The sequence below is a fragment of the Macrobrachium nipponense genome, chromosome 18, assembly GCF_015104395.2.
Source record: "Macrobrachium nipponense isolate FS-2020 chromosome 18, ASM1510439v2, whole genome shotgun sequence".
Classification (NCBI taxonomy): domain Eukaryota; kingdom Metazoa; phylum Arthropoda; class Malacostraca; order Decapoda; family Palaemonidae; genus Macrobrachium; species Macrobrachium nipponense.
Window position 1 is genome coordinate 29,843,054 of NC_087211.1, and position 19,269 is coordinate 29,862,322.

At 37.1% G+C, this 19,269-nt stretch overlaps 1 protein-coding gene across 3 annotated transcripts in view; it reads right to left on the reverse strand.

Annotated features, from left to right (window-relative positions):
• LOC135196949 (adenylate cyclase CyaB-like) overlaps positions 1-19,269 on the reverse strand; it is a 152,780-nt gene that overhangs the window by 9,575 nt on the left and 123,936 nt on the right. For all 3 annotated transcript variants that reach the window (XM_064223797.1, XM_064223796.1, XM_064223798.1), the window contains one exon: positions 9,822-9,986. In XM_064223797.1, the coding sequence (XP_064079867.1) occupies positions 9,822-9,986 (165 nt within the window). The remainder of the gene's footprint in view (positions 1-9,821; positions 9,987-19,269) is intronic.

Sequence of the window (19,269 nt, forward strand, 5' to 3'; positions counted from 1 at the left end):
CTCAGAGATTTTCGCTAGCTCAAACCCTAAGCGTCGCGGAAATGTTGTCTTATGACATACAAAATAAAACCAACCGCCGAGGCAGAGGAACTTGCTCGTGACCTGCTGATGTGGTCTGTGCGGCACAATACTCTCGAACGCCGCAACCCGCTTATTCTGGCTGGACTAAACATCTTAGGATCTGTTGCGAATCTAGGCTTAGGAATTTCAAATCGCCTTAAGATAATAATCAAAATAAAAGAATTGAGTTTTTGCAACACAAAACCGAATTAGCTTTTGTCCGAACTTTGCAGTCAGTTTATCTTCAATCAATCAAATAATGAGTATCGTAAACGAACATTCAAATAATATCGATCAGGTCATGGAAGTTCAACATTTGCTGGCTACATTAGCTTACTATAGTTCGAAAATAGATCATATCCGTGTGAAAATAATCACATTTTATTGAGAAATCAAAAGATTAGTAGAAGCTATTACGTTAGCGACAAAGGGTTTGTGTCATCTCCACACCTCATGCCTATTAAAGATCTGACGTTTAACTTTGGAAAACGTACGGTGAGAAACTAGGTTATATTCCTTTATTAGACGCCCATAAAGTAGAGTTCTATTATAGCCTAATATCAGTCAGCGTTGAAAATTATAGAATTATGACCATACCTTTTGATTCTTCCGATGCTTGGCAATCATACAAAATAGCACCGTTTCCTACTTTCATGACGAATAACTCAAGTCCAGTAATATCCAATTTGACGGGGCATGTACTGATTTCTTCTGATAGGAGGAAATCATTTACAGTCATTAAAGACTTAGATAAACTCACTCACTGTTCAGAAGCCATGAATAATAAAATTTGTACAGCTGACTCTTTTGAATTCTATCCTATATCACGGATTCATGTGAGTTAGGCATAGTGCTAAACGCTCTCTCTCTCATACAGCGAAGGTTGTCTAGGGAACTTTATCCCTTTTACAGTAATAAATTCAATTACAGGCTGAATAATGGTTTCCTGGATCCGATACGATAAAGAGCCGGATTTTCAACGTCGTATGCCCGGATGGGACCACCGCCCATTCCCCTATCTTTGTAGCAGCTGATGGTTGTACGGGACATCTACAAACTACACCGTCAGAGGGGTGTCAACACGATAATACATGAGAAGGCGTATTTTGCGAACTATACTTGGGCGTCTACAATCATCCCATCACTACCTCTCCATACAACGCGCGGGTGGCTCATCGTTTGACGCAACTGGCTGAGATGAACCACGATGTCACCGACTTTATGCAGGTGGAGGAAAATCTTCGTTACTACATTCTGCTGGCCGTGTTCAGCGTGACGGCCATATTGGTTATCGCCGTCAAACCATCTTTTTGCTTGGCGTAGGCTGAGGCGTAAACAGAAGGATCTCCAAGGAAATGTATTGTCCCGTCTAGATGACGTACCCGTTAAACTCAAGTCGTTTTGAGTTTAGGGCCGCCTGAACTAGCCACTTCATTTTGTGCCTAGGGAAATTGTCTGGATTGTGTTGTGTGTGAAAAAGCAGTCTGTATGCTGGCAAAAATGTGGGACAAGAAAGACTCACGCCTTTGCATTTGAACAGTTAAAGTATCTCCCGGGCACCTAATAAAATATTATAGCCCAACATTATACATTACTATACTCCTAAAGGTATTTTTCGCACCTAATAAAATATACCAGCCCTATATATTGCATTTGTGCACAATTACACAGTTATACTATTATACCATTGTACAATTATATTTATCTATTACACAGAGTAACAAGTACTCTTTAACAATTATCCATGATCATGCCATAATATATGCAGTAACCACTATTCTTAATCAGGTTACCTATTTATCATATTAATCATGTATACATGTTAATCTTTTGGTTTTTACCTTTTTATTATTTTTGGGTACCTAATCATTATTATTACCAAACATGGATCTAGATTTTCCATGCATTTATCTTTGTTTTATGAATATGTCAATAAGGGGTATGTAACAGAACCTTTTTATGCATTTAATCACTTATTATGTTTATACCTAAACATATGTTACGAGCACGCTCCTAAGAAACAATGTTTAAAGTAACTTTGTTATTCAAGGCTGAATAGGTAGCAGTCCGAGCCTAATGTAATAAATACATTATTTAATATTACAGTATCTGTAATAAAACCCATGACCTGAGGTCTGGCATTAGGGGGGAGGGTCCTACGTGACCAATGCAGATCTAGATTACGCTATGCGCTGTCTGCAGTAGCCTGGTTTAGCTCTGTACATTGTCATCATATCATATTAATGATAACTTTGCACAACACTTCCATGGGAAGCGGTTGACCTGTTAACCTACGCCAGAAACTTGTAACTTCCGAGCCGGCGGACTACGTATGTTTTTATATGAATCGCTGAGTAGCTAATGTTCCGCTATCGACGTGATGCTTTAGAATGGCAGTTCCTTGCCAGCATTCAAACATATCGGTCTCCGACCGATCTGCATCTCCTTAGTATGGAGTTACAGAATAAAGTTGTTTTATATCTGTTCAACTTATCTGTTTGAATCCTCTCCTTTAGTTAAGAAGACCCACTCTACTAAGATATCACAAGAGATGGAAGGAACCAGAAATACTTACGAATGACAGTCGTAAGGAGAGAGAGAAAAAAAAAAAAAAAGTCTTTCGCAAAAGCGAAGAGACTTAGATATACTTGTCCAAGTTAAAAGGCATTTTGGCATCTTTTTGACCACTCTCCTATCTTCTTTAAATAATTCTTAAACTTTGCACTGTATCTGGGTCAGCTGCATTTACACCTAATATGGTGTCATCTGCAAATTTGGCTATCCTGCTAGTTATGCCTAAATAAATGTCATTAATGTAAATAAAAAACAAGAGAGGGCCAAGGACAGAACCCTGAGGTACTCCACTTGCTACATCTGCCCATTCTGATTCTTCATTGTTTATTACAACTTTCTGTTTTCTATAAGTTAGCCAGTCTTTGATCCAGTCTTTTATTTCTCCTACAATTCCTAAAGCTCTAACTTTTGTCATTAGTTTCTTGTATGGAACTTTGTCAAAGGCCTTTTGGAAATCTAAGTAGAATATATATAGTGCTCTATTTCTGTCATAAATACCAAGCATGTTATGAAAAATCTTCAATAAGTTTGATAGGCAAGATCTGTTCTGTCTGAAACCATGTTGACTGTTTAACAGCAAGTTGTTTCTATATGTGATCCACAATTTGATCTGCAATTATGGACTCAAAAATCTTACAAACAACCGACGTTAGACAAATTAGTCTATAATTTCCCAGTTCTTCTCTTGGACCTTTCTTGTAAACTGGGGGCACATTACCTAGTTTTCATCCTTTTGGTGCCTTCTTTGTTCTGCCCTTTTTCTGTAGAGTTTATATAGGTGAGGAACTATGTCCTCTTCTAGCTCTTTAATTTCTCTTTGATGAATCCCATCCGGGCCAGGAGATTTGAACTTGTTGAATTTGTCTATTTTGTTTTTAATGTCCTCTTCTGTAAATATTATTTTGTCCAATGGTTCTGCCCCTTCATATTTAATAGCAGGTTCCAGTATTGAGGTAGTCTTCATTTGTGAAAACACTAGTAAAAACCTTATTAAATTTGGCTTCCTACTATTAGTATGCGCAAAGAATTCTTTTGGGTTTTCCTTACAAACTGATGCAACTCTCTTATCCTCATTTATCTTTGCATTTCTTACTGATTTGTCCACCATTCTACATAGTTCTTTATGCCTGCTTACTTCTTCTTGTGTTGGGTGTGGGTTCACTGATTTGTGCACTCTGTCTCTTTCTCTTATTTTATTTTTAATTTCTCTGTTGAAGCACTTAGGCTGAGAGTTGCCATTTGTAAGTACTACAGTAATACCCCGAACTTATGTGAGGTTAGGTTCCAGACCCCCTTGCATAAGGGGAAGTTTCGCATAAGTTTGGCACGGTCTCTAAAAATGCTAATAAATGCTTACTTCTAGAGTTTGAATGCTAAATATGACCCTAATCATGCTCCCTAAGTTTTAAGCTAACTTTTAAATGAAGTTAAAGTTACTGTAATTTAATTTAAAAGTTGGTTTAATACATTACCCTTAAAAAAATAAATAACTGGTTGGCATAAAAATAGTTACAGGAACAACTATGTATACATATCCATTTTCATACGTATATTAACGTTACCCATAATTCATGGGATGCCTTTTTCTTTTTCCCTCAGAGTAAAAGAAGTTTTCTTTGGTCACTAGGTGAAATTCATGTCTCTTATAATGTAGGTAGGTACACAATTCAATGAAATAAAGAAAACATGTATGTACATACATAATGTTTGCAGAGGGTGAAGGTAAAATTCAATCTATTTAAATTCATGTGAGGGCTAACTACGAGAAAGAGAGAGAGAAATGCGTACACATTAACTGTATGTGCTGTATTTACATAACATAGTACATACAGATTGTACCAGTGCTTTTCTCCAAGGTTAAGATAGTGATTTTCACGGAATGACAACTCTGTTATGTCTCTGATATGTTTTACTAGTTGATCATGAAGGTCTTATATAGTGACAAACGCTGTGAATTATGTACTGCCTTTGCATATATTTTCAAAAATATAAATAGCATAACACAGAATCTCCAAACTGATTTTACACTTAAAAGCATGAAAACCTAAATTAGTATACTAGTATGTACTTCTGAAATTAAAGTTTCTGAAGGGTTATCATCTTTGAAAAGTGCAGTAACTCTGTGAATGGGTATTCATCTTGTAAAAGTGCATACTATTTGCACTAACTGTAGGTGATGTATGATATTTATGCATGTACAAAAATAAAAATAATACCTTTTTAATAAAGATTTCATACAGAAAGGCTTTAAAACTTAAAAGTTTACATAATAAATTAAACATAAAACACTTTTGCAGGGTTTTATTGTTTCTAAAGGATTCATAAATGTTTGTGCTATTGTGAAGAACTCACGTATGATAATTAGTTAGGTTCCAATGAAAAGTTTATGCTATTGTGAATTCGTGCAACTTGAATCACATAAGTTTGGGGTATTACTGTATTTACATTAATGGTATACATCTAGAGCATTTTTCTGTGTATTCCTCTAGAAAGGCTTCCCAGTACTTATCTATGCCTGTTTTCTCGTTGTACTCTAGATTTTTAACGTACTCCTTTAGCTTTTATAGGTCTTGTTGATGGTAGTATAATCTCATTAATATTTTCTTCTCTTATGTTGAACATTAATTGTAAACAATAATCTTATGGTAACTTTTGCCTAGATTTGCACCTACTGAAAGGTCAGACACTAGGTCATCTTCTGTTGATAGGATGATGTCTACAGTGTGTCCTTACTTAAGAGTGAAATTATTTATGAATTATTAGAGAGAGAGAGAGAGAGAGAGAGAGAGAGAGATCCTATGATCTGCTAATTGCAATGCTCCCCCACCTGTTACATAACATTGACACATTTGACATTTCTGGCTTCAAGCTCCTCTTCTAGTTAAACAAAAGATGAGGGAAGGTTATTTCATTTCTTTAAAAGGCTATCACATACATGAATTTTGTAATTACATTTATATTATTATTATTTAATCTTATTGATATATGAAATCATTAATAAACATATGTATGCAGTGTTCCCACTGTATTCGCGGGGGATGGGTACCAGACACTCCCGCATATAGCTTGAACCCACGAATAGTTAGACCTCTCCTCTAAAAATGCTTATATCTGCCTATCTTCAAAGTTCAAATACCAAATGTATACTTAAAGTATCATCCTACATCAAATATACCATTGAAATGCTATTATATTAATATGATTCCAAAGTCATCTGAAACACTTTACCATTAGAAATAAATAAACAGTCAATAAGAGCGAGAGAGAGAGAGTTGTCCTTAGAGTATTTAAGAGTGAAATGGAATTAAACATTGTATTTAAAATAACCACATATGAATTTTGTAATTACAGTTTATAGTAAGTATATTTATTATTATATGTATTATATAGTATATTATTATTGGAAAATATTAATAATAAACTTATTACATACATGTACCATAAAAAAATGATCTCATCTGGGGGGAGAGGGGGGGGGGAAGAAGGAAGAGGGGAGGGAGGAAGGAAGGGGGGAGGAAGGGGAAAGAGAGAAAGGGGGGGAAGGAGGAGGGGGGGGGGAGAGGGGGGATAGAGAGGAGGAGGAGGGGGAAAGGGGGGGGGGGGAGAGGGGGGGGAGGGGAGGGGGGAGGGAAGGGAGAGAAAGGAAGAGGGAGAGACTGGGGAGGGGAGAAGGGAGAGAGAAGGGAGGGCAAGGAGGGGGAGGAAGGGAGAGAGGGAAGAAGGGGGGGGGGAGGGGAGAGGGGGGGGGAAAGAGGAGAAGAGGAGAGGAGGAAGAAGGGGGAAGGAGGAAGGGGAGGGAAGGAGGGGGAAGGGGGAGAATAAGAGAGATTGCATAAAAGTATTTTCTTTAGTAAATTGATATTAGTGTTGCTTACATTAATTTTATTATTTGAGAATATTAAATAATTTATTTATCATACAAAAAAACATACATCTCTGTAAGAGAGAGAGAGAGAGAGAGAGAGAGAGAGAGAGAGAGAGAGAGAGAGAGAGAGAGAGAGAGAGAGAGAGAGAGAGAAATAATTATTTTTATTATGTGATATCATTTAATCTTATTAAACTTACTAATACAGTATTAATCATTATCAAGATTTGAAAATGAGTAAATCATTTTTGTATCATAAAAATCTATTTAGTCATGAAAATAACATCAAAATACACTAATTATTTTTGTCGAAAAACCCTGTGAATGGGCGAATTTCCCACAAATAATGGGTAGATATGGTCCACTGTACATGTACCATAAAAATTCTCTCATCTCAGTGCCAGAGAGAGAGAGAGAGAGAGAGAGAGAGAGAGAAGAGAGAGAGAGAGAGAGAGAGAGAGAGAGAGAGAGAGAGAGAATTATTATTATTTAATGTTATTTAATTTACACATAAATGCTTGAAAACCTATAGATGTTTGTGTTCGTGTGTCTCTGAAAAACTTGCGAATGATAATTAATTAGGTTCCAATGAGAAGTTTGCACTATTATGAGTTTGCGCAACTCGAATCATGTAAGACTGAGGTATTACTGTACTATGCATTTATGTAGACTACACTAATGTTCACATTCACGGAATCAACTGATTGTGCTTACTACCAAAAGAATTAGGAGAATCAATTTTTAATTGTTCAAAGAAAGGGATTTTGACGAAGGAAAAATCTATTTCTGGGGGAAGACCTGTGTCGCCCCGTGAAATATTCCTGTAGCACACATTTCTAGGTATAAATAGATGCTAAATATACCAGAGAAAAAAGCTAAATGGAATGCTGAAGTTACTACCTCCAGCTGGCTCACCCATAAATGGTGTCGGTATAGCAAAAGGGCGAGTGGAAGCCACTACCACAGATATTCTGCCAATTAGAAGAATGATCATTTTTATTTTTGTAAATAACATACTACTATATATGTTAAAATAAAATCCACCGAAATCATAAGCCAGCTGTTTCCTGATTCATTTATTTATGCCATCCTCAAAGTTTATGTCATTTCTCTGTTGAGTGGTTACTAATTATAAGAGATTGACATGAATTATTATATAAGCCATGAGTTTACTGCAGTAATCTTGTTTCAAAGCCTAGCCTAGTACAATTTACCAAAAATTGAATTTATGCTTCAAGCACAGCCTAGTACAGTACGACCTACTGAAAATGAAATTTGCTCTAAGAGCAAGGCCTAGTGCAGTATGATCTACCAAAAATTAGTAAATCATTTATTTATCACACAAAACATACATCTCTGTGTGAGAGAGAGAGAGAGAGAGAGAGAGAGAGAGAGAGAGAGAGAGAGAGAGAGAGAGAGAGAGAGAGAATTATTATTTTTATTGTGATATTTATTCTTATTAAGCTTACTAATACGTATAGTATTTATCAAAATTAATATTTGAATATTAGGTAATCTTATTTTTTGTATCATAAATTATATTTAGCCATGAAAATAACATCAAAATACAATAATTAGTGAATACTTATCATCAGAAAAACCCAAGAATAGGCGAATTTCCCGTAAATAATTAGATATGGTCCTAAGAAAAAAAAACCTGCACGAGGTAATCCGTCAACCACTCAAAACCTATTATTGTTACTCACGAGTGTATCCGTTGTCCATTAAGGGTTAAAATGCTTAATACTGATTTGTCATCATTTTAAGAATTACTTTATGTGACACAATGAATGAAAATCCATGGTTTACTACAATTCCTTTTTTTCATTTGTGTTTATTAGGTCTAATTTCATTTCAAAACTGGCTTACATGGGATGTGACCAAAGATTAAACATGCATAGTCTAATAGTATTTTCTTTTTTAATCAGAATGTTGAATATTATTTTGTTCTCATTCTAAAAATGAATTGCATATTTGTATGATGCAAAATCATATATAGATGAATAATAGGCATATTCTTGTTTTATATACATTATTTTGCCCTAATGAATACCTAGAAAACTCGCATAAGTGGTTTATAACCACAAATAAACATATACGTATATGCTAGCTTTGAATTTTACTTGGCCAAGCAAAGTCTCATTCATTTAGATTGCAATGAAATCTACAAGATATTTAGGAATGATAATGACACTTTCTGCCTTCATTAAACAATTATTTTTCCCATAGGAAAATGGCAAAAATGATAAATATATATTATTCTGACATCTATATCAATTGTTGAAAAACAAGGAAATCCAATACGTATATCATCAACTTGGGCATAAACACCTTTAAATTTAATAAAACTCAACTCTACGTTCTTGACTGGTACATGCTATCTGTCCTGGGATGGAGCATGAATCGAGCTAAAAAAGTTGCATCCCCACATAAACATTGAATTTTGAATTGCACATGTAGCCATTTGGCTGGAGGCTTATTGAGTGAGATGAGCTACTTGCTCAGGTCGCCTGCACAGGCAAGAAAAATTGTACAGATTGTTCACATTAACGTTCAGGTTTGCCTGCATAGGCCGACTGTCATGCACAACTGAACATTAGTGGCAGCCATAAGTTGTGCACAAGGTGAGGCTACCATGGGCCAAGCAACCTCCTACTCAACCAAGGAGAACAGAGATGCTTACAGATGTACATAAATAGCTCCATGGAACAAAGATGGCTTGTAGTCCAAGGAAGTGCAGGCCCTTTCTATGTGCTTTTTGCACAAAGTACATAAAAACTGAAAGTCAGTCCTCTCCTCCCAAGATAAGTATGTGCAGGTTACCAGAACAATCAGTTGTGCACTGGGGACTAAAAATGAGTCAATCCTTGCGACAAAGACTGGTTACAAGTAGACTAGTGTACCAAAGCACCAAAACTGCCCAAAAACAATTGCTGCCATGCTATTAATATACCTGGGATAACTTCCTATGATGACAGGGAAAACTTATTTAAAGGAACAGTTCCAAGAAATATTTACAAGAACAAACAGTCTCTGCTTCCAATCACCCAAAAATTAATACCCTATGATATTCTAATATCCACATTTTCTGTGTAAAGCATATGCAAAATAAGAATCTTCTGTTATACGTGCACAGGGCTTGTATGGTTATAACATATTAACATTTCAACATAAGATGTCTCCCTGTAACATAAGAATCTATATTGTACTATGCAATCAGATGCTATAATAAGGCAAAATTTATTTCTGATGACCATCTATAGGACAGTATTTGCTTTACTATACATGTACTTTTGTGCTATGATTACCCATTCAATCTTACCTCTAACTCCATGAAGTCACCTAGGTTATCAACACTGTCCACATGGACTCTTGTCTGTCCTACCAAATAGAGTGTTCTAGTCTTGCTTACGTGACCTCTCTGGCCCAGGCATCTTGACAGAAGTTTATTCATATCTCCAGACAAGAACCCATTGGTGCATTCTATCTGTAATATAAAAAGATGAAATTTTTTTTTAAACATTCACTTATCACAAAATTTCAATTTTACCTGTATGTCATCTCAAGTAACCCAGTAATGAACAGCAGTTTTGTTATCTGACCAATTACAGTGGAACCTCTACATACAAAAGTTCCTACATACGAAAAATTCAGGTTACAAAAGCAAAGACGAAGATGTTTTTGCTCCTGTGTACGAAAATAATTCAGGTTGCGAAAGGGTAAAGTCCGAGATTCACCCGGCCCACCGAGAGCAATTTTAAAACTGGCGTGCCGCCAACTCAGTAGACTCGCCACCATCCTCCCGCTCTCCCATTGGTTCCTGATGCTAGTCACCGCCGTAAGATCCTGCTCCCCTATTGGTCAGCATTTGCCCCCATCATGTCTCTATGTAAAGGCATTCCTTGATCAATTTTTGTGGCAGCGTTATCGTAAACACCTGGAATTCGTTCGTTCACATATATTTCGTTTGTTAATGTAAATTCGTGTTAGTGATTTTGCTTTTGTTGTACTGTAAGTTACTTTATCATGTTGTGTGTGAACTTAATGACTTACGTTATTAGCCATGGGTCCCAAGAATGTTGCTGAAGTTCACGGAAAGAAGAGGATTTTTCTATGGAGACGAAGATGGAGATAATCAAGAAGTGTTAATGTTTTCTGCCATTTGTTAATGTGTTTTGTAAAGTTTAGTGTTAATGTTTTCTGCCATTTTTTAATGTGTTTCGTAAAGTTAAGTGTTCATGTTTTCTGCCTTTTGTCCTTCCCTTCTGTCGCCACTTTCGGACATTACCTCACTCGAAAGGTAAGGTTCCACATTTTACTACATACGTACGTACATGTACACACTTTATTTACAGGTACGGTAACGGTTAGGTTAAGTATTGAATGGTCCAAATTGTTGTATTTCATAGTTTATTGGTCAATTTAGCCTTATTATAAAATTTACTGTGGTGTTTTTGTAGGCAATTTACATGTAAAACGTAGTTCTAGTTACAAAAAAAAATCAGGTTACGAAGGCCACTTCGGAACAGATTAATTTCATAACCTGAGACACTACTGTATGATGATACTGAACAAAATACATTGAAGTGCCTACTTCTCAAGCATACAATTCTGCCCTTTCATTGCACATGTAAGCAAGGCTGGCATTACGGTACGGTACGGAATTACGGTATGATAATTTCACCAAAGTATGGTATGGCACAGTTCAGGTACGGAAAAAATGGGCAAATTCCATACCGTACCTACCTTAGGCTTGGATATATCACTTAGCAATTACTGCTAATGCATATTTGGCCACTTCAATAACTTCACTAGTAGATTACTAAGGTACAGTACTTTACATTTCAGTTTGTAGGTAATATACTATGTATGTGTATAGGTGTATGTGTAATTCCTTAATTAACATGTGTATGTCTGTGTCTAATTCTTGAAGTAATACATTACAGAAGTTTACAGCATCAGGAATATGATCGCATATTTGTCCATTAGGGAAACCTTCCTCCACTCTACTTGACTATGTTTTGATAGAACATTTTTAATGTTTTAAAAGTTAACGTGTCAATTCACTACATAAAGATTTAAGGAAGTCTTTCTGTCATTAGATTTGTGAGTTTTGGGGAGGCCACAGAAATAAGGTAATTTGGGCTTGATTGCTTTAAATTTTTCCAAAATTTCTATATTTTTCTTACTTTTACTGATGTTTCTGATTTTTTCTGAAATCTATCTGGACATTATGGCTCAGGTTTTTTGTTAATTCCTTATAAGTAGTTCTATCATTTAAAAGTTACTGATCTTTTCTTGGTAGAAACTATTGTCCATTAACACAATTTTACCGTCATTATCTGATCTAGTGATTATAACTTCTAGTTAGCGGAGTGAGTTCATAGCTGTCATAAATCTTTTAGGCAGGGGGTGTGTGTTGTGTCTGGTTAGGATGTTTAGAAGAATTCCCTTAACACATAATTTGCCTTTCATATCATTGTTGTTATCAAAACTCCCACTATACATTTGATAAAATTTCTGGCCCTTTCTTCATTCTTATTCCATGCCTTTACATTCTGTATCTGCCTGACTTTCTTGAAAAATTTGTACAGACCAAGAAATTCTTCAAAATTGTGGTCAATTGGTGAGATGTGGAGAGGGTGGCGAGTTCTTCTCCAAGAATGTCCTCTACTATTTTACCCTGTTCATACTTGTTCTCAATGCAGGAGAATGCACTTTCAGTCACGCCATAATGGGCTGCTACTTTTCCAAGACCTTTGCCCTCTCTTAACACAACAATCAAGTCTACTTTCTCCTCATTTGTCTTTAACAGTAAGTGCCTCTGACACTTAAGCTCTTTGCCAGAAACCTTAGAAAAAAAAAACGTTTAGAAGACATTTTAGTGGACGATTTCAAAAAATACTCTTAGTCCGTATTAGTATATATACCGCACTCACAAACAAAAGAACATTGAACTGTATTGGCTAAATTGGATACAAATTGTGCATTGATGTTCTGCGCATACTATACATTTTATGAAATCTCTTGTTTTAAGATAATTTTTAAATATTATACGTACATACATAAAGTGTTTTAAGATGATACTATAAGAACACAGTGAATATCTGAAATACATAAGACAACGGGCATAGCAGACAGTATGTTTCCATCTGCGGTATTTTCATCCATACGTACCAAGTATATTTTCATAAATATGTAAATATTTTTTATTATGAAAAAAGACTGACTAAATTTCACATATTGCAGTTCTGGCATACATTACAGGCAGTCCCCAGTTGTCAGCAGGGTTTCGTTATTGGCGGGGTGCTGATAAGCGAAATCCACCATTAACTGAAACTCAGCGATTTATGGCTCCAAGTCTCAGTTAATGGTGCCAATAACTGATTAATGGTACCTCTTTTAGGTATGTTATGGTGCCATAACTTATTATTGGGCCCTTATGATGCCAATAACCGAAACTTGGCCCTAGACAAGCGCTATAAAAGTGGATAGCCATTAACCAAGTTCACCGATAACCGGGGACTGCCTGTAATGTAAACATAAAAATTACAATGACATACATTATACATATTTGTTTTTCTTAAAAACTGCTCTACCTAAGCCAGCTTCCCACAGATAAACAACTCATATGATGTAGTAACCAGACGAAATGATAAACAAACATGCTATTGGCTGTCATCTTCTCTGCAAAGCAGCCAATCCAGGAGCAGCATTCCTTTCCCTTGGTGCTCATTGGGTGTACACTTGGTGCTGATTGGTTGAAAACCGAGTCCCAACTTGTGAACATGGAATTGTGGGTACTGCGCATCTCCTAGCTTGATGCCGTGAGCACCCACCAATACTGTGTGGAGTGTCAGCATCAATGGACACAGTACATAAATTGCAAAACTATGTTTTACAAATTGTCAAATATCTGTGTGACTCATGCCAAAAATGGTTCTTAAACAGCACCCTGCTCTTTCTAAGACTTCTGGCAAAGAGCCTAAAAGAAAGAAGGCAGTAGTGAAGCACAAAGAGAATGTGAAAGTTCTTGATATGTTAAAGGAGGGCAAAAGTTTCTATGCAGTTGGCTGCCATTTCAATGTGAACGAGAGCATGGTGAGATACATGAAGGCAGCAATCTAGAGGCACAGGAAGGTGATGAAGAAGGGGAATTGGAATTCTTGGGCTTTGATGAACCAGCTCTGGAAGAGGAAGAAGATGAAGAGGAGGAACTGGGACCATCTTCAGCTCATGAAGGTTTTCAGGTGAGCAAAAGATGGTTTTTTCCTTACATGGGGAAGCAGCATCAGCGGACAAAGAGGCGGCAGCGAAATATCCCACGACCTTCAAGAAGATTCATCATGAGAAAGGATATCATCCAGAACAGGTGTTCAATATGGACGAAACTGGTCTGTTGTGGAAAAAGATGCCTTCCCTGACATACTTAATGAAGGACGAAGCTAAAGCCTCCGGATGCTAGGCACAGAAGGACAGGGTTACCCTCCTGATGTGTGGGAATGCAGCCGACTTTATGCCGAGACCAGGCCTCATTTACAAGGCTGCAAATCCCAGGGAACTCACAAATAAGAACAAGGAATTGCTGCCTGTGTTCTGGATGCACAGTCCCAAGGCCTAGACCACCAAAGTCCTTACTGAGTACTGGTTCCATCTAAGCTTCATTCTTCAAGTCAAGCAACACCTGAGCAACTTGGGCATGGAGTTCAAGGTCTTGCTAATTATGGATAATGCTGGTGGCTACCCACTCGATCTTCATTACAAAGGAGTCCAGCTCAAGTTCCTCCCTCCCAACACCACCTCTCTCCTCCAGCCTATGGACCAAGGCGTGATCCGTACCTTCAAGGTACAGTCACCTCTCAATTAACGCGAGGGTTACATTCCTGGAGGGCGTGTGTTAATTAAAAACTCGTTGTTTAAACATATTTTTCCCATAAGAAATAACAATAATAAGGGGGATTACGTTCCTGGAGTTGGGGAATTCTATACTGCATTATTAACCCTTAAACACCTAAGGGGTATAATAAAAATCGTCTCCCGTATGCCGAGGGGTCTCGGAGTGAGCGCCGAAGCGGAAAAAAAAAGAGAATTTTAAATCACAGTTCGCTTAGTTTTCAAGAGTAAGAGTTCAATTTTGGATCCTTTTTTTGTCATTGCCGAAGTTTAGTATGCAACCATCAGAAATGAAAAAATATAATTATCATATATAAATAATGCGATATATGATAGTGCAAAACAAAATTTCATATATAATGTATTCAAATCGTGCTGTGAGCAAAACGGTTAAAGCTAATGAGTTAATTTTTTTTGTTGTAAGTTGCACACTAAATTGCGATCATTTTGGTATATAACACATTGTAAAACGATCAAAGCAACACAGAGGAAATATTTATCACAATATGATGCATGAATTCGTAATGCACGGAGGTAAAAAAATGTTTTTTCAAAAATTCACCATAAATCTAAATATTGTTCTAGAGACTTCCAGAATGTCAAATTTTTTTTTTGTTTTATATATATTTTTATATGCAAAATATTTTTGGAAATGAGAAAAGCTAGAACTTTCAATTATTTTATGTTGTATTCTACATGAAATTGCGCACATTTTCATATATAAAACTCTATGAAACGCCTAATATGAAATGGAGCAAATATTCCGAGAATGCAACGTACGCATTTCGGAGATTTGCGGCGGAGAATCCACGCGCGGAGGGAAGGAAAAGTTTTTTTTTTTTTTTTGAATTCACCATAAATCTAAATATTGTGCTAGAGACTTGTAAGAGTTTTTTAGCTTAAAAATTGCGTTTTTTGACCATTTCCGTAGAGCCAAAGTTGTCCGAACGTGGTTTTTTCTATTTATCGTGATTTATATGCAAATATTTCAAAAATGAGAAAAGCTACAACCTTCAATTATTTTTAGTTGTATTCTACATGAAATTGCGCACATTTTCATATATAAAACTTTATGTAACGGCTAATTTAAAATGGTGCAAACATTACGACAATCGCACGTATGATTTTTTCGGAAGAGTTACCACGCGGATGTAAGGAAAAGTTTTTTTTTTTCATAAATTTAACATAAATCACTATATTGTGCTAGAGACTTCTAATTTGTTGCAAAATTAAGGTAAATGATTGAATATTACTAGAATATAAGATTTTTAGCTTACAATTGCGTTTTTCGACCATTTCAGTAGAGTCAAAGTTGACCGAACGGTTGAAATTTTTGCACTTATCGTTATTTATCTGAAAATATTTCAAAACTGATAACAGACCTATAACCATGAGTTGTTTTTAGTTGTATTGTGCATGAAATTGCGCACATTTCCATATATAAAACTTTATGTAACGACTAATTTAAAATGGTGCAAACATTACAATTGCACGTATGATTTTTTCGGAAGAGTTACAGCGCGAAGTAAGGAAAAAGTTTTTTCATAAATTCAGCATAAATCGAAATATTGTGCTAGAGACTTCCAATTTGTTGCAAAATTAAGGTAAATGATTGAATATTACTAAAATATAAGAATTTTAGCTTACAATTGCGTTTTTCGACCATTTTTGGTAGCATCAAAGTTGACCGAAGGTTGAAATTTTGGCACTTATTGTTATTTATATGAAAATATTTCAAAACTGATAAAGCTACAATCATGAGTATTTTTTTGTTGTATTCTACATGAAATTGCGCACATTTTCATATATAATACTCCATGTAACGGCTAATTTAAAATGGTGCAAAAATTATGTCAAAGTGACTAAATAATTTCTGAGATGTGTCACTGATACTTTTTAGTTGCGATACGGAAAGAAATTTGCGCTTGCGCGCCTGCTTAACGATTGAAAACAAACAACACCTTGATCCGTTGAACTTCCAGCATCCCCCAAGGCGCGTGATTCAAAAGTTTTCGGCTGGTAGGCCTATAAGTATTTTTCCGCAAATTTTTAAAAAAACTTTTCTATGTCAACGTAAAATACGTCTAATCGGCACCCGACAGACAATTTTACCTCGAACGTAAAATACATCCAATAGGCGTTTAAGGGTTTTAATATAATACAGTGGTACCTCGAGATAACGAAAGGCTAAACTTACGAAAAACTCGAGATACGAAAGCAAATACGAAAAATTTTACGGCTCTACATACAAAAATTGTTCAAGATACGAAAGGTTGTTGCTGTAAAGTCCGAGATTCGCCCGGACCACCGATAACAATTTTGAAACTCGTGTGCCGCCAACTGAGCAAGACTCGCCACCATCCTCCCGCTCTCCCATTGGTTCCTGATGCTAGTCACTGCCATGAGATCCTTCTCTCCTATTGGTCAGCATCCCTCCCATGATGCATCTACGTAGCGGCATGCTTTTCGGACCACTCGGTAGCAGCATCATTTCTATATGCACGCGGTATTCGTTCTTGTAAACGATTTCGTTTATTAACGTAAATTCGTTAGTGATTTCGTTGTAGTATACTTTATCGTGTTGTGTGAGAACTTTACTACATATGTATACGTACTACATAACATAATTACGTACAGTATATACGTAGTCATGGGTCCCAAGAAAGTTGAAATTCACGGAAAGAAGAGAATGCTCTCTTTGGAGACGAAGATGGAGATTACCAAGAAGTATGAAGTTGGTATGAGATTGAGTGTGATCGCCAAGGAATACGGCTGAAATCCGTCGACCATAGGCACTATCCCTAAGCAGAAGAATGCCATCAAAGCAGCTACATCTTCCAAGGGCGTCACTATTTTGTTCAGCAAGAGGACCCACGTGCACGATGATATGGAAAGGCTTCTTCTTGTTTGGATAAAAGAGAAAGAAACGCTGGCGATACGATAACGGAGACGGCAATCTGCCACAAGGCCAGCGCTATTTTCGGCGATTTGATTGCCCAGGCCGAAGATGACGGAGGAGAAGGGACATCAACGCCAACTCCAGACTTCAAGGCTTCACACGGGTGGTTCAAGAAATTCCGTAAACGGATTGGCATCCATTCGGTGGTGTGGCATGAGGAGGTGGCCAGCTCGGACATGAAAGCGCCGAAGCCTTTAAAAAGACGTTCGAGGAGATGATGATCAAGTAAGGCTACAGTTCTCAGCAAGCCTTCAACTGTGATGGAGACTGGCCTTGTTTGGAAAAAAAACATGCCTCGTCAGACGTTACATCACGGCGGAAGAGAAGAAGCTACCCGGGCATAAGCCTATGAAAGACAGGCTTACGCTCGCACTTTGTTCGAACGCCAGTGGGGATTGCAAGGTGAAGCCCCTACTTGTCTATCATTCAAAGACTCCTCGAGCCTTCAAGGCCCACAAAATGCTTAAGAAGCTTCCAGTGATGTGGAGGGCTAATGTGAAAGCCTGGGTAACGAGACTTTTGTTCACCGAGTGGGTAAATCTGTGTTTCGGTCCGACAGTGAAGAAATTCTTGGAAGAGAAGTGCCTCCCTGAAATGCCTGCTGGTGTTGGATAATGCCCCCTGCTCACCCTCCTGGCCTCGAGGAAGATACCCTGGCAGAGTATTCCTTCATCAAGGTTCTTTATCTTTTGCCTAACACCACCCCTCTCCTCCAGCCCATGGACCAGGAAGTGATATCGAACTTTAAGAAGCTGTATACGAAACATCTGTTCAAGAGATGTTTCGACATCACCGATACCACAAATCTCAACCTTGCGTCAATTTGGAAGGAGCATTTCGATCGTAATATACATCCAACTCATCGACCAAGCTTGGCAGGAGGTTTCGAGGCGAACCTGGAATTCCTCATGGAGGAAACTCTGGGCTGATGCCGTATCTGCCCGAGACTTCAAGGGATTCGACGTGGGTGAAGCTGGTGCTGCAGATTCAGAAACAGTTGACGATCCTGAAACTGTTTTGCAACCAGATCTTGACGAGATCGTTGCACTCGGCAAGTCCATGGGGCTGGTTGTTGACGAGGACGACATCAATGACCTTCTCGAGGAGCACCAAGAGGAGCTTACGACGGATGACCTGAAGGAGTTGGAGGCCATGCAACATAACGTCGTTCAAGAGGAGTTCTCTAGCAGCGGCGAGGAGAACAAGGACTCTATGACAACGGCAGAAATTAAGGATGCTCTAGCTGCTTTTCATAAGGTGCAGTAGAAAGAGACACCCCAAAAAGGCTTACACAGGTCGTATGGCTTGCACAGTTCGATGATGTTTGCCTGAGTTGTTTCAGGAACATTGTCAAAAGTAGGCAGAGAAGCAATCTTCCTTGGATAGTTATTTTTTTAAAGAGGCCTTTAGTAGTAGTAGTAAGCAAAAAGGAAGAACCAAGTGATGCTAAAAAACAGAAAGTTGAAAGTGGTGAAGAAGTTGAAATTTTGTATTAAAAAAAAAGAAGAAAAAAAATGTACTAGTGTAAAAAAGTAAAAAAAAAAAAAAAAAAAAAAAAAAATTAAAAATAAAAAGGAAAAAAATTTTTTAATTTTAGTTTTTTGTAAAGTTAAGTGTTACAGTTTTGTTAATGTGTTTCGTGAAGTTTAGTTTATGTTTTCCTTACATTTTTTTATGTGTTTTGGAAGTTAAGTGTATGTACGTATCTGCCGTTTGTCCTCCTCCTCTGTCGCCACTTTTAAGAGATAGCCTCACTCGAAAGGTAAGGTTCCACATTTTACTACATACGTACGTATGTACGTACAGTATTTCTTGTATGCCATGTACACTAATACACTTTATTTATTTAGGTATATTAGCAGTACGTATTAAGTTAGGTATTGAATGGTCCAAACTGTTGTAGTATTTCATTGTTTAT